At 37.7% G+C, this 14,033-nt stretch overlaps 1 protein-coding gene across 2 annotated transcripts in view; it reads left to right on the top strand.

The window, feature by feature from the left end:
• The window catches only part of EDARADD (EDAR associated via death domain), a 32,493-nt gene extending 19,452 nt beyond the window's left edge, over nt 1-13,041 (top strand). Inside the window, exons 2-6 of one of the 2 annotated variants that reach the window (XM_075203712.1) lie at nt 2,275-2,333; nt 2,834-2,873; nt 8,630-8,718; nt 9,492-9,537; nt 10,840-13,041. In XM_075203712.1, the coding sequence (XP_075059813.1) occupies nt 2,275-2,333; nt 2,834-2,873; nt 8,630-8,718; nt 9,492-9,537; nt 10,840-11,207 (602 nt within the window). In that variant the 3' untranslated portion in view covers nt 11,208-13,041. Of the gene's footprint in view, nt 1-2,271; nt 2,334-2,833; nt 2,874-8,629; nt 8,719-9,491; nt 9,538-10,839 lie in introns of both variants that reach the window. The other variant, XM_075203711.1, reaches the window with a different exon arrangement.
• Nucleotides 13,042-14,033: the final 992 nt, after the last annotated feature.

Here is a 14,033-nt window from a genome sequence, read left to right as displayed (position 1 = left end):
TCCACTCAAAGAACAATTTTGTATGTTTAATTTACTGTTTATTAATAAAGTGCTTACATGGATACAGGGAGCATCATACCTTTAGGGGCGTATTCAATTGTCGGCGGAAACGCCGAAAATCCTGCGGTCCGCGCACTATTACCATTATTACGGTAATAGTGATTACCGTTATTACGGTAATAGTGCGCGGAAAAAACGTTATTACGGTAATTTTCTAGCTGGATTTCAGCTCGCAGCTCCCTGTAAAAACACGGTAGTAGTTTTTACGTGGCGGGATTTCCGGACAATTGAATACGCCCCTTAATGTCTTAACTGACAAATATATACAACCCTGGTTTTCTTTTATGTAATTGTTCTACATCCAGATTTGTATCACTCCAACCTCAAGAAAAGAGATTAAGAAAAAATCTTGTTATATTGTTAAATTTTGAAACCAGAAAATCAGGACACACCAGTGAATAGTTAGTTAAGTCTATAAAAGCCACCCTTACCTTAAATTTGGATTCTAAGTGAAGTAAAACATATACAGCAATATTGTCTCACTAATCCTGTTCATTTCAATGCATCAGCGTTCCAGACAATAAGCACTACTACCAGGGACACTTTATAACACAACTGGATACTGGATATAACACAACAAAAGTGCATTACTTTATTTTAAGATAGCAGTACAAGACAGCGCACATTCTTCTTTTTCCACTGGCACAAATAGGGTTTCATGTATATATTTAGCAGGCAATATAAGATCTCTGTTAGGACCTAGGTGATTTTTAGTGTGTGAGTTAATGTAGTAATAACTTGGGTTAGTGCTCGGGATTATTTTAGATGTAGGATTAAAGATTGATATAGGATCAGATTTAGAATTTGGGCTAATGTTAGGGGTATGTAAGGATTAAGGATATTGGGCTAAAGGATAATTACATTTTCAGAGTTCAGTAGAGTTTGAAGCAATATAATAAAAACGTTTAACTCACAGTCCGTTCGTCAGATCCACTGGTGTCCCCGACAGGTCAAACAGTCCCGCGCCAGACTCCACTCTCCTCTTTCCACTTGGTCTGTTTTAAATAAGCGGAGACAAGTCTTGGCGATGCTCCTCCTTTGTGAACTTACCATTCATGTGAACTAGAAGTTCAAGTGGAGGTGGAATCAACACCCGCTCTGCATGTTTCAAATAGGCCGAGCAGGAAGAGGAGAGTGAAGCGCGGTGGGAAAAGATCCAGTGAACAGAGCATGGTAGGTAAGTACAAATTTCATTTGGTACTTTTCTATTTATTATACTTTTCTATTTTTTTCAGCTTCAGTTTTTGGTAGAGTATAGGTACTTTTTAATTTTGAATCTGCTTAAAGAGATCACCGTGGACAAGCACTTATAACAAGATACAGTCCTTCATCTGATCCTCTAGTCTTCAGAGAATGACAGCACAATATTTATTCATTCAGTATTGTCACATTGTCACACTCATTAAAACCTCCTTGTTAACGCTATCCAAATGTTCTAGCGAATTTCGTTAGCGTCTGTGACTCTGAAATGAAACATTTTGTCTCAGAACGAACAAATGAATTATTCCTTCTATAGCACCCTCTACATTTATTCACCAGGACATTCATCACTAGTATAGGCTAAAAAGAACACAACTCTGTGAACTCTATGGAGATACACACTACATGATTGGTCGGTGATTGGTCAGAAATATTACACAGTACGACCAACCAAATGAATTGATGATCGGTACTTTGGGACGACTTTAAATCATCGTGTCACTATATACACTCACACGATATCTGACCAAACGGTCGGATATGGGCTGATCAGAGAATTTCCGTGCAATCATCGGGCCAGTGTGTACCTAGCCTAAAAAGCTGGCTACATAGTGGTTGATTCTTCACTCATTCGAACTCTAGAGCAACATGGTCTGTTTTGCAGTTTGGGCACCCATGTGGGTATCTAACATTGGATATATCTGGCTGTTCTGTGTGTACAGCCTAAGCAGTTCACAAGAGGTAGTGTTAATGCAAATAGAAGGTGACTGTACACATAGGCCAAAACCGATACAATTGATTTCTACTGGCATGCTGATTATTTTGAGGTGAAACACATTATGATATGTGGCCAATTTGATCACAATGGCTCAGATATGTATATGACCAGCACACCCCTTTTAGATTACTGATTACTGACTACTGACAATTTATTTTTCACACTTTACACCAACCATTAAAGAAAACTGTTTCCTTTCTATATTTTATTTTTTAACCTGACTATTTTCTCAGCAGATCATGAGGCCAAAGAACCAGTTGAGGATACTGAGCCCAGCACACTCCTGTTTGAAACAGTAAGTAGAACAAGAATGGATATCTTTCCACTTACGAGCTGCAGACCTGTTAGACACCATTTTCCTTCATATCCCTCTGTGCACATAGCCTTAAAGTGGAGTGGTTGGCTGCACTCAGTGTAGCAGCCATTTTGTAAGCTGGCAATGCAGCCTATCCATTCAGTAGTAACCAGTGACATCAATAGCTTCAATTTCAGAGAAAACTTTCTATTGAAACAATTAGACTGAATCTGTCTTTTCTATCTTATTTCCACATAATCATTATGAATATATGGCTAGCATTGCATGTTGGTTGTACATGTTGGGTTCTGGTCCAGTTTAAAGTACAAAACACCACCTTCATAATACATGACCCAAATCTAAACATGCAGTCAGTTTACTTCAGTATATTAAATAAGCCCAATTCCTAATAATTACACAGTTCTGTCTCCAGTATTTTATCCATCCTAGTGTTTTATGTAATGGTGTCATAATAAACATGTGTCATCTTTACTTAACAGACAGAGAAGTATCCTGTGCAAGATACAGCACTTCCTAAAGGTAAGGAACTGGCCCACCTCTACTTATCATTTTTGTTATAATAATATTGTTTTAAAGTATATTTTTATGATGTATACATGTAAGCTGCTGTGCAATTTCTTACCTCCCTAAATTTAATTGGCCAATGTGGGACACTAAAGACTTTGGCTATAATATATGTGCAATTTCCCCATTTTTGTGCGATAACTAAAATGTCAAATGCTGTAATAATGTCAGTAAGTTGAAACATTGCTACTCATTATCTTTCTGAGTGACTTTCCACAAATTAATTTGCACCGAACTGACCAAAATCCACTCTTTTGTGGCCTCTAATTCTCCTCAGAAAGTTCTATAGACTCTCGTGGATAAGACATAATTTTTGGTATAATATTCAGCACATAATCAAGTGATCATAATTCACTTAAACTAAAAATACACATGCTATATATAATGACATTGAATGGATCATTTGGAATTGTGTGGAAACCAGTGGCTCTATAATTATAATTATGAAAAGCCTAATAAGGAATGCAAAACACACATTAGGATTTTCACTCTCACAAAAAGACAGGTGGGATGGATACACCTCACAACACGTATGAAGCTTACGTCATTCTTAGTCCATGAATCCGACATCTGTGTTAGAGAAAATACAGGCCAGGAGATCATTAGAAAGGTCACATTCCTTCATAACATTATAATTATGCATTCTGGAAACAGATGGATTTTCCCTGAAATATTATATATTGCCAAAGGTGGACTTATCCGGCTAATGTGCTTCAACTCTTGACACCATGTTAGTGCCATTGGGCCTGATTCATTAAGAAAACTTAAGCAAGAAGTTGAGTAAGTTTTCTTACTCAAGTTTTATGGACAAAACCATGTTGCAATGCAAGGAGTGCAAATTAGTTTATTATTTTGCATGTAAGGAAAACACTGTCTGTTTTTATCATGTAGCACACAAATACTTGATAGCTTTTTTGTATATTGAAATTTCAAGTTAATCTAGGACATTCCCTACCCCAAATATAAATCTGCCATCACATTTTAAATTTACCTCCCCCTCCAATGCAACATGGTTTTGCCTTACTTACTTTTGCTTAAATTTCCTTAATTAATCAGGCCCATTATCTGTCTCCAAACTCTTCCATGGATGGAAAATTACATACAATTAGCCTTAAAATTATTACATACTTGATGACATTGCAAAAATATTTTATTGAAAACTATATATTTTAAAATAAGAAACAAATCTGTTACAAGTGTAAATTAACTTTAAATTAAATGACATTAAAAAAACTAATTTTAAAATGTGTTTTTATAATATCTAAAAATGTTTTCCCATAGAAATATATACAGTATATTGAAAAATAAACATCTTTCTCCTTCTTGTGACATTTTATTCTCCCAAAAAACCTGAAAACCCATATTTTAACCACACTGTACACATAAATGTGTATTTTCACGTTTCAGTGTTTTTGTTGTTGTTGTTGTTTTGTTTTAATTTAAACTTTGCTCATCACTACTTTTATGTCAAATTTCCTGATTGCTAATGCCATTGCTTGGTATGGCTGTATATCAGGGCTGATGTCACTGTCCTGCTGATAGCCCAGGGGCACAGGGAAAGTCCCACTCCCTGTCAGACATGTCAGTTTATCTCTGCAGAACAAAACACTGCAATGTCATAACTGTGAGTCTGTGGCAAAGGTTGGGTTTTTTTTTTTGTAAAATAGGCTGGACACATTTAACTCTTTCAATACCTCAGATGAAGAAAAATAATCTCAGATATGTGCGTACATATAGTGGTTTTATTTTTAAAATCGTGGTTTATTTATTTATTTATTAAAACCCAGAACAACCAATGAGATTGTAGCTGTCATGTTTCTAGTACTATTAGAATATGAAAGGAGTCTTATATTGTAATAGCGTCTAAGGAACGGGCGTCTAAGGAAGAGGTGGTTGAAACAAAGCGTTTCTCAGTGAAAACAGTGCCCACAGGTGCTCCGATACCCTTCCACTTGCAAAGGGACTTTTACACATCCTTGGAGGTGGCAAACTTTGGGATTTGATATATGGTTTCAATAGGAAGCCATTTGCACATCCCAGATGCACTTTATACGGTAAAGCACTTTTATAGGCACAATTCTACCGATGTAGTAAAAACATTCAAATGATGGTACCACGTAATAAAAATGGACCTGCTGTCCCCTCACTCTCATGATTTAAGACATGAACGAGGCTCGATCAAGCAGTATTTTTCAATAATATAGGAAAAGATGTACTGAAGGGAGTGTTCCTAAACTGATAGTAGTAAGGTTCGTCATTGGTACGGCCTCATCTAGAATACTGTGTTTAGTCCTGGAGGCCATATCTCCAAATGGCTATAAATACATTAGAGACTGTACAAAGAAGGGAAACTAAATGGTGCTTGTTCTACAGCACAGAACTTTTCTGGAAAGACTAAAAGATCTTAATATGTATAGTTTTGAGCATTGAAGGGAAAGGGGGGCATGAAGGAAACGTTCAAATATATCAAGGGTTTTAACAAGGTACATGAGGGAAATATTCAAAGGAAGAGAAATATTAGAACACGAGGACATGCACTGAAACTGGAGGAAAGTAGGTTCAGAGGAAATTTGAGGAAAAACTACTTCAAAGAAGGGTGGATAAGTGGAATAGCCTCCCAACAGAGGTGGTAGAGGCTAATACAGAAGAGCAATTTAAACATGCTTGGAATAGGTATAAGGATATCCTTACAAAGAATAAAGGATCAAATAGGGTTTGAGGTTACCATAGGTTAATAAAAAAATGGGCAGACTAGATGGACCAAGTGGTTCTTATATGCCATCAAATGTTTCTATTGTCCACATTTGCCTGTGGCCCTGCAATCGGGCAATGTGTCCTGCAGAGCAATGTGATCAGGCACCTATCTATGTGATAAGTAGGCTTCAGGGTGGGGTGTACTTTTACGCGGGCCACTGCCTTTGGTTGCCAGATGGGCCCTAAATGTGCTATTGGCCATTTATAAACACATTTGGCATCAAAAACAAACAATAGGATCATAGAGCAGTTTGGACTATAGCAGAAGAGACAGAGTACAATGGATCCCAAGACAATTCTGTTCCAAGAGGAAACCCAAAAGATGGAGACACAGTGCAAATGCCTCTCTCCGTCCTGTCCTATATCTGGTTATGCTCAAACCTCTCATCGGGAGAAGCACTTATTGCATCCAGCTGGAATAAGGCACTAATTGACATGTATATATAGGTCTTAAGTTGGCCTGCTCTAGTGATTTTTCGATATGTGCTCCAGTGAGGACATCTGCTAACTAAGTGCTGTTGGGCGTCCTAAGAAACACAAGCATATGTGCAATAATGCTATGTCTGAGTCAAATTAGAAGTCTTTGCCATGAAAAATTTCTGTGTCATTTGGAAAATTAATAAATTAGTTATAAATTATCATTGCTGGCAGGAAATTATGTTATATTAGTTGGCCTAATTTGAAATGTTAAACCTTATTTAAACTTATACCGTTGACTTCAAAAGCTTTATATAAATAGTTTTAAATCACAAGAGATTAAAGGATTTCTACCTCCACATATATTATTGTGAGGTATTTTTTGAGTTTGAATAAAATAATTTAAAAAGTAGAAGTGCTTGATAATCACTAATAATCAGTTCTCCGGCTTGGAATTCAGCCATGTTTTTTTGTGCTCTGCACCTAGGGGGATGTAGGGGAGGGGTTGCTAGAGACATGTATTGACACATCCAGGCTTTCTCATCTGTTATTTAGACTTATTTGAACTCTAATAAATAGCAGAACATATTTACATAAAAAGTAGTTACATGAGTCTGTAAATCTAATATATATGCACTTAATAGAGTTTCATTTTTGTTTATCAAAGTGCGCAAAATAAGACTAGTATACTGCCACCTATAGATTATTATTATATAATAATTCAGAGGTCCTGGCGTGGACTCTCATGGTATCCTCTACGGTGTAAGGCTAGTGACTCTCGGATGTTTTAACACACCATGGGGTATATTTACTAAACTGCTGGTTTGAAAAAGTGGAGATGTTGCCATAGCAACCAATCAGAGTCTAGTTATCATTTATTTAGTGCATTCTACAAAATGACAACTAGAATCTGATTGGTTGCTTTAGGCAACATATCCACTTTTTCAAACCCGCAGTTTAGGAAATATACCCCCTTGTTTCTAGAGTCAGAAAAGTGTAGTGTTCCTAAGCTCATGAAATAGCGTTTTGACAATGGAGTGTTCTGTTACCTAATGCATAATTGCCACCATTTGAAAATAGTTTCATTGCTGCTGGGCAGGTAACTCTAAGAACATGACATACTATACTGCTAGGTATAATGATAATCCTAATTACTGAACTTGGTAATAATATATATTTTTTTGAATTTTAAATACACCTCTTCAATAAATAACAAGTTCTAAAACTGAGTAAGAATAGATAGTAAGAACTGGATTTAGAACAAGAGGAATTGATCTGTGTATTTGTTCAATACTGAAAAATATTATTATTGTCAATTGGTAAGGCACCATAGTGTTATGCAGAGCCCAACAGAGGGCTAATACTCTAGTGGGAAAAGTGCATAATTGAGATGAGAGGAGTGGGTGTGATTCAGATTGAGGGGGGGCATTGAGGATAAGTGAATTGGATTCTGGGGAATATGGAGAAACAGTGTAAGGATTTGGTGTGGCAGATGTAGAATGGCGAGCATGGACATTTAGGACAAGTTGTAGCAGGGACAAATGGGTGAATGCAATACCAGATAGGGCTGAAAAGTGACACAGAGTCAGCTAGTTTGGGAGATTGAAGGAATTGTGGTGTTGTGGGAAGGAAATTTGAGTGTAGGTGGGAAAATAATAAGCTCTGAACTGGTGGGGTGGAAAATAAATATGTATATTTTTAGAGCCCATTTAAGTATTTCCTCTTCAAGTAACCTGAGTCCTTAGTAACCATAATAGTCTCCTTCCAGTCTTGTAAGTGACCCGATTTGTGAAACTCTTCTGCTAGTATGCTAGTAAGCAATTCCACAGGATCCTTTGTGTTACTTTTTCCATATAGTCTTTTTTTCATTTAACTGTGCCCTTCTATCATAGTTTAATGTGTTTTTATTCAATTCAATTGTGTGATCACTTCTCTTGCAGTCGCAGAAAACTACACACACTTATCATCCTAGAACAATGGCATATTGACACTTGGGATCCCAGCTTAAAAAAAGTTTTAGCTTCACCTGGGTAGACCAATGCAAGTGTTACTTTTACATCAATTCCAACTATAAAGGTCATTTACTAACCACAAAATATGCAGAAATGTGTCTAGTTGTCCATCTCACACATGACAGAGAGCTTGCCCAGAGCATGCCTTCATTCCCATAAAAACACTGTCCCTCTTTTAACAATGCCATACCCACAGATGTGGAAGTCCTGCCCATCCAGCTCCTCCCATCAGAAGACCCTCAATCTTACCACCACCTTGTCCCACACATCCATCTGCTTTGTCATAAAAAGAGCTGCATGTGCACAAAAACTCGGTACATTATATCACAGAATGGCATTTACGCTGGGAGTCTGCAGTTTTGAGCCTTTATAAATGACACTTATTGACCTTTGAATGTAATTCTTGGAAATCTCTACAACCTCACAGTTTGTCATTAGTCTGAAATGTGCAGAATACGTTGCCCTATAAGCACAATAATCATTTTGATACTTTTGGAGGTATATTAAAGTGATGGTTTTTTCCTATAGAGGACAGCTGCTTGACAGATCATATCCCAGGGGAAAGTCCAGCTGATCCCGTGGGAGTCCCCATACCGGACTCTGGCAGAATAAAGCAGGTAAGAGACCTATCACTTTTTTCTCATTATATGTATATATAGGGCTCCCAGTAATGCCAAACATTGATTCTTAGGATGAGCCCCTATAGCCAAGCTCGTTGTGGTCACCTTTCCATTAGAGCTGAAAGTTCTCACAGTTTTCTGTAGTAGTAGGGGCTTTTTTTGTTGGAGGTGCTGTCACATGATAATGGGAGACAATAGACAATAAAAGACAATAACGAAAATGGCAGCTGGCCAAAGACAGCAGATAAAAGATAATCCCAAGGCTCTACAAAGATAGGAAATTGCCTGGAAGAGGACAGGGCAGGTGGTAATCCAAGAATGGCTATGGCCAGGCAATTGGTCAGATCTGGAATACAAGAAACTAAAGCACTCCAGAACACTGCACCTATCACGGGTAGTGAGAAGTATAGTTGTCTGCACTGTAAGGGTTCCGTAAGCCAATCAGAATGCTTCCTAGGAGCCTGGCCCCTGTAATGACTCAGCTGTAGTATGGTCATGTGACTGCATTTTACCCACTTGGCTGCTCAAAAGCATCCATAGTAAGTGAGCAGCTGATGGGATGGAGCTACACATTGAGGGGGAGTGCTCAAGCATCTTTCATTACTGACACTCCCATCTAGGTCTGTCCCTAGCCAGTATGGTGCACAGTCCAGCATAAAGTTGCTGCAAACAAGTTATTTTCCAAGACAAATTTTGAACTGAATAAAAAGTAAAACCAAAATCAATCCCACACAATTAATTATGTTTTCTGTTACTTGTTTATTATCCAGCCAGAAGAAAATGACTGTCCTGTAACTACTATAAATGCTCTATCAGGTAAGTGAAGTTTTCTTGCAAACATAGACAGTGAAAGCAAAGGAAACAGTGGATATGTATGTTCTCTTTATGATTCTCTCATTCTCTTCTCCACCATTTAAAGACTGTAGAATATTTTTAGATGGAACTTTGAATTCAGTGATGTTAATAGAAAGATGTAGTAATAGATAGATGAGGTTGTGTTTCTTCATAGCCAGGAGAAACCCTATAGTATTTGAGGGTGATAGCGGTACTTCTCAGTACAGTGGCAGAACTGGGGGGGGGGGGGGTGGAGGTGGCAATAGGGGCAATCAACCCCTTAGCAGCACAAGCATACCTTTAAATTGCGGCCAAGATGCCAATCAAAATGAAGAGGGGGTGCGGGCAACGGGGGTCAGGGCCAGCCAGGGCTAGTCATTCAGAATGAATGAGGGGCATGGCTGTGCTAAATCGCCCCACCCTAAAAATAAAGTCTAGGTCCGCATCTGTCTCAGTACCTGTAACATCAAAGCTAAATGAGGCATGTGGGGGTTCTATTATGGGGGAAAAGTTATTTAAACAATATAAAAATATTTAATAAAGGTGGAGCAAGCCTTTAAAAATATCTACAGGTAAATGAGACATGCTGGTACCATTTAAGTACAAAACCAAAATCTGTGCAAGCCAGGAACATTTATTGGAAATTTAAACATGTCTAAATCAGTCTGCTTATCTCTTTACATAAGGATGTTTAATTTTCTTTGAAAGGATATTAAAAAAAATGTATAAAGATTTGGGGAAAAAATATTAAGAATTAAATGCTCAATCAGTCAATTTAGCATTAGAGATCTGTAATCTAATATACTTAAATTGTCATCATTTTGGTGACTAATTGTAAACATTGACTTAAAAACATATTAGTATGAAAAATTCTGCACAAAAAAAATGACGTACTCGCCCCAGATCGAAGTCCTCAATTACCTGCCGAATAGAAGCATTAGCCACCATTATATGAACCTTGCAAGGGGTGTGGAGGTGGCGCCACCTGGTGAATTTGAAAAGTCAACAGAGAGCCAATCGGGTGCTGCTTTCAGTACACACCACCTGCTCAGTTTCTGGTCCACAGAAGGTTGTGCTTTTAACTCTTCCCAAGCAGTAAGGGAAGGGATCCCAGGGAAGACACCCTTCCCTGTGTAGGGTCATTCTTATGGGAAATACTTTTTGAGTAGAATTATTTTTTTAAATTGACATCCTAATGTTAAAATGTTGTCTGTCTGCATCAAATCAGTTATTGTTGTGTGCATTGTCCAGATACAGCCAGTTCTCAAATTCTATTGTTCACAGATTTAACTAATTCTTATAAAGAAAGCAGTGAGACGGTCAACTCTCCCCCAACAATCAGTGACTTGCTGGATGATGAAGATCTGCTGTATACCCTAAAGATAAAATTAGATCCCTGCCACCCTACTGTGAAAAACTGGAGAAACTTTGCCAGCAAGTGGGGGATGAGTTACGATGAATTATGTTTCCTGGAGCAGAAGCAGCAAAGTCCCACCATTGGATTCTTGCTACGGAACAGTGAGAGGACTGTGGAGCAGCTGATTGACCTGTGCAAACTCTATAAACGGGTCGATGTTCAGAAAGTTTTGTTGAAATGGGTCAATGTGGATTGGCCGATGAGAGTACATAAAACCTACAGAAGCAACGTGTGACTTGGAATTTATGTGGACTGATGATTCTTTTATAAATAATGATATAATTAATTTTCTTAAGGATTGTGGCATATGGCATAATTTTACTTTCCCATTGACCGTGAAGAATATGCCTCACATTTCGCAGCAGGATTTATAAATAGGCATCTGCCTAGGGGCATCTGATCAGGTCTGCCCTTCCAATTTAACAGCACACTCTGCCCTATGTCAAGAACAAACAGACAATATTTAAGAACACTTACATCTGATTATATTAGGTTACAGTGTTGTAGAAGAATAACAAACAGAAATAAACCAATTAGTCCATCTGTTCTGCACATCATGATTCTTTCTATTTTATAGGTTAGTGTAGTGTAAGTTTTTCATTATAAGTCCTCAAAATAGTCTTTTAAGCCTCTATACTTAATATAAGTAATAACATACAATCATATAAATAATTGCTATGTTTAAATTGCAAATAAATCTCAGAAAAAGGTTTTTTGTGATTCGCAATGCAATATAAAATGAATTCCTGCTACAAAATTCTCCATGGCTTACAGAAACTTCAACAGAAAAGGATAGTTCATATATACGTCTGATAGGTCTTGATCTGTGCAAGTGCATTTTGACTTTGTAAAGGGCTGGAAGCGTTGTCAATAAAGTAAAGGATTACCTGAACAGAATCATACTAACTAGTAGAAAGTAGATAGACATTTTTTTTTATTACAGTAAAGGTGATAGAGCAATGGAATAGTCAGTAGTAGTGGTGGGGTCTCATACAGTAATAGTAATGGATGAACAGACATTGCGAACAGGAATGAATAATTCCACAACCAGCCACTGAGTGTCAGTGTTTCAGCAGTGCTCACACTGTTAGATACTACAGGTAAAGTGCGTACAGTGGTTAAGTAGGTTTGCTCAAGATACATATAATAAGAATTAAATATTGATGGTCCAAATGAATCGATAGCATCTTAGGCCCACATTCTATACAATGGAGAAATACATTATGTAAAAACATAATTCACTTTTAAAACAATAACTAGATCGCACAAGTATTTTTTTCAAAATAAAGGCACACAACTGAAAGTCGTATGTAATCAATACAATTTTGTGCCAAAATTGTAAGGAATAAAAAAAATAAACTACCACATGATAAAAATAAGTATTTTTCTCAGTTCAACTGTAATGTATGTTAGAATTTTACTTTAAAGAGCAACATTTTTTTTAATAAAATCTTTCTATACTCATTATTTGATAACAAGTCTTTTATAATAAACTATAAAATTATCGTCTTAATTAAATGTAAAGTTTTAGGAAGACCTTCTTTCTGGCGCTATTTCAGGTGTCAGCTGGCGGCTTCCTCATGGAGTTGGTGAGGATGAAAGTGACACAAATATTCTGGAGGGGGGAGGTGTTGTGGGCCCTTTAAACCTGGGGTTTAAACCCAATTGGAATAACAAGATCCCAGAGTGTGACAAGATGTCGCAGTGTTACATAATTGAATGCCAGCTATTTTACGGCTTATTCATAAATTTCATCAAGTGTAGAGTATGAATCTTGTATGTTCAGGTTGCTGCTACCTGTAGGTTTTCTCGTATTTGGACCCAGTATAACCTTATAACCTAGGAACTGGCAGCATCTCAGACACAAGAGCATGTGACCAGGCTCCTACCAAAGACACTAAGGGGTAAATATATCAAGCTCAGGCGCGGGCTGGCGAATTTAAGCACACGACCGCATCACGTAACACGCGATGCGGCCGCGTCATTGATGACGCGGCCGTATCGAGTATCGGGCGGCCCTAACAGCGGTTGGACTGAGCGGCCCCCTTGCCCCCGGCCCAGCCCGCTCCTGATCAAGCTGCAGGTTTGAAAAAGGTGGAGATGTTGCCTATAGCGACCAATCAGATTCTAGCTGCTATTTTGTAGAATGTACTAAATAAATGATAACTAAAATCTCCACTTTTTCAAGACAACAGCTTGATAATTTTACCCCTAAGTTTGTCCTTTGAGAAGCTTTTGTACTCATTAAGGACCAACTGTTCACCTAATATTTGCAGCGAGGATAAACCAAAAATGAAGACCTCCTGACTGACTACCTTATCTCTTACTCACCTATGAGATACATATAAAATTCTTGTACTAGTGTGTTGTCTGCATATATATAGTTTAGGTCTCAATGGGCATAACTGCCACTGAAGAAGGTACAAAGGACATTCAGGCACCAGGTGTACTCAATTTGTTTTACTGTAAATGCATTAATTCACATTTATAGTATCTGGTCCTGCCTGACACATTTTACATAATATGATATATGTTTAAGAAATGCAAAGCAGTATTCATTGTACTGTACTAGTTGATTATTAACAGAGAATGCTAAGGGGCAAATTAACATTTATTGGATTAAATTATATAATCTGACACAAAGTCACCAGATAAACTGTCTACCACAGTTTATTGAAAAAGGTAAGTTCTCCGAGATGGTTACATGACCTGAGAGCGGGACATGCTGGGAAAACATTTCTTTTTACCAGTCTGTTAATAATTACTACAATCAGATATGAAATAAAAAATGTCAGAGATCCGTTTCACTTTCAGGCGTTCACTGGCTTAATCCGCCCTCCCATGCCCACTTTCCAGTGAAGCTCAAGCTGCTTGTTAGAAAGTTCCGCACCATTCTGGGTGCACAAATCGGTACAGTTGGGAGACATTGGCCAGCGTAATCTTAGAGAAACCATCTCTGCGTCACCGGTGCAGTCCTACTGATAACAGGACAGAAGCTTGTACTGAATTATGTAATTCTCCTACAATATGGGAATTTTCAAATATTCAAGATGCCTTTTAC

Source organism: Mixophyes fleayi, chromosome 3, assembly GCF_038048845.1.
Source record: "Mixophyes fleayi isolate aMixFle1 chromosome 3, aMixFle1.hap1, whole genome shotgun sequence".
NCBI classification, from domain to species: Eukaryota; Metazoa; Chordata; class Amphibia; order Anura; family Limnodynastidae; genus Mixophyes; species Mixophyes fleayi.
The sequence above is the reverse complement of the archived record's forward strand: the minus strand, read 5'-3'. Positions and strand labels throughout refer to the sequence as shown.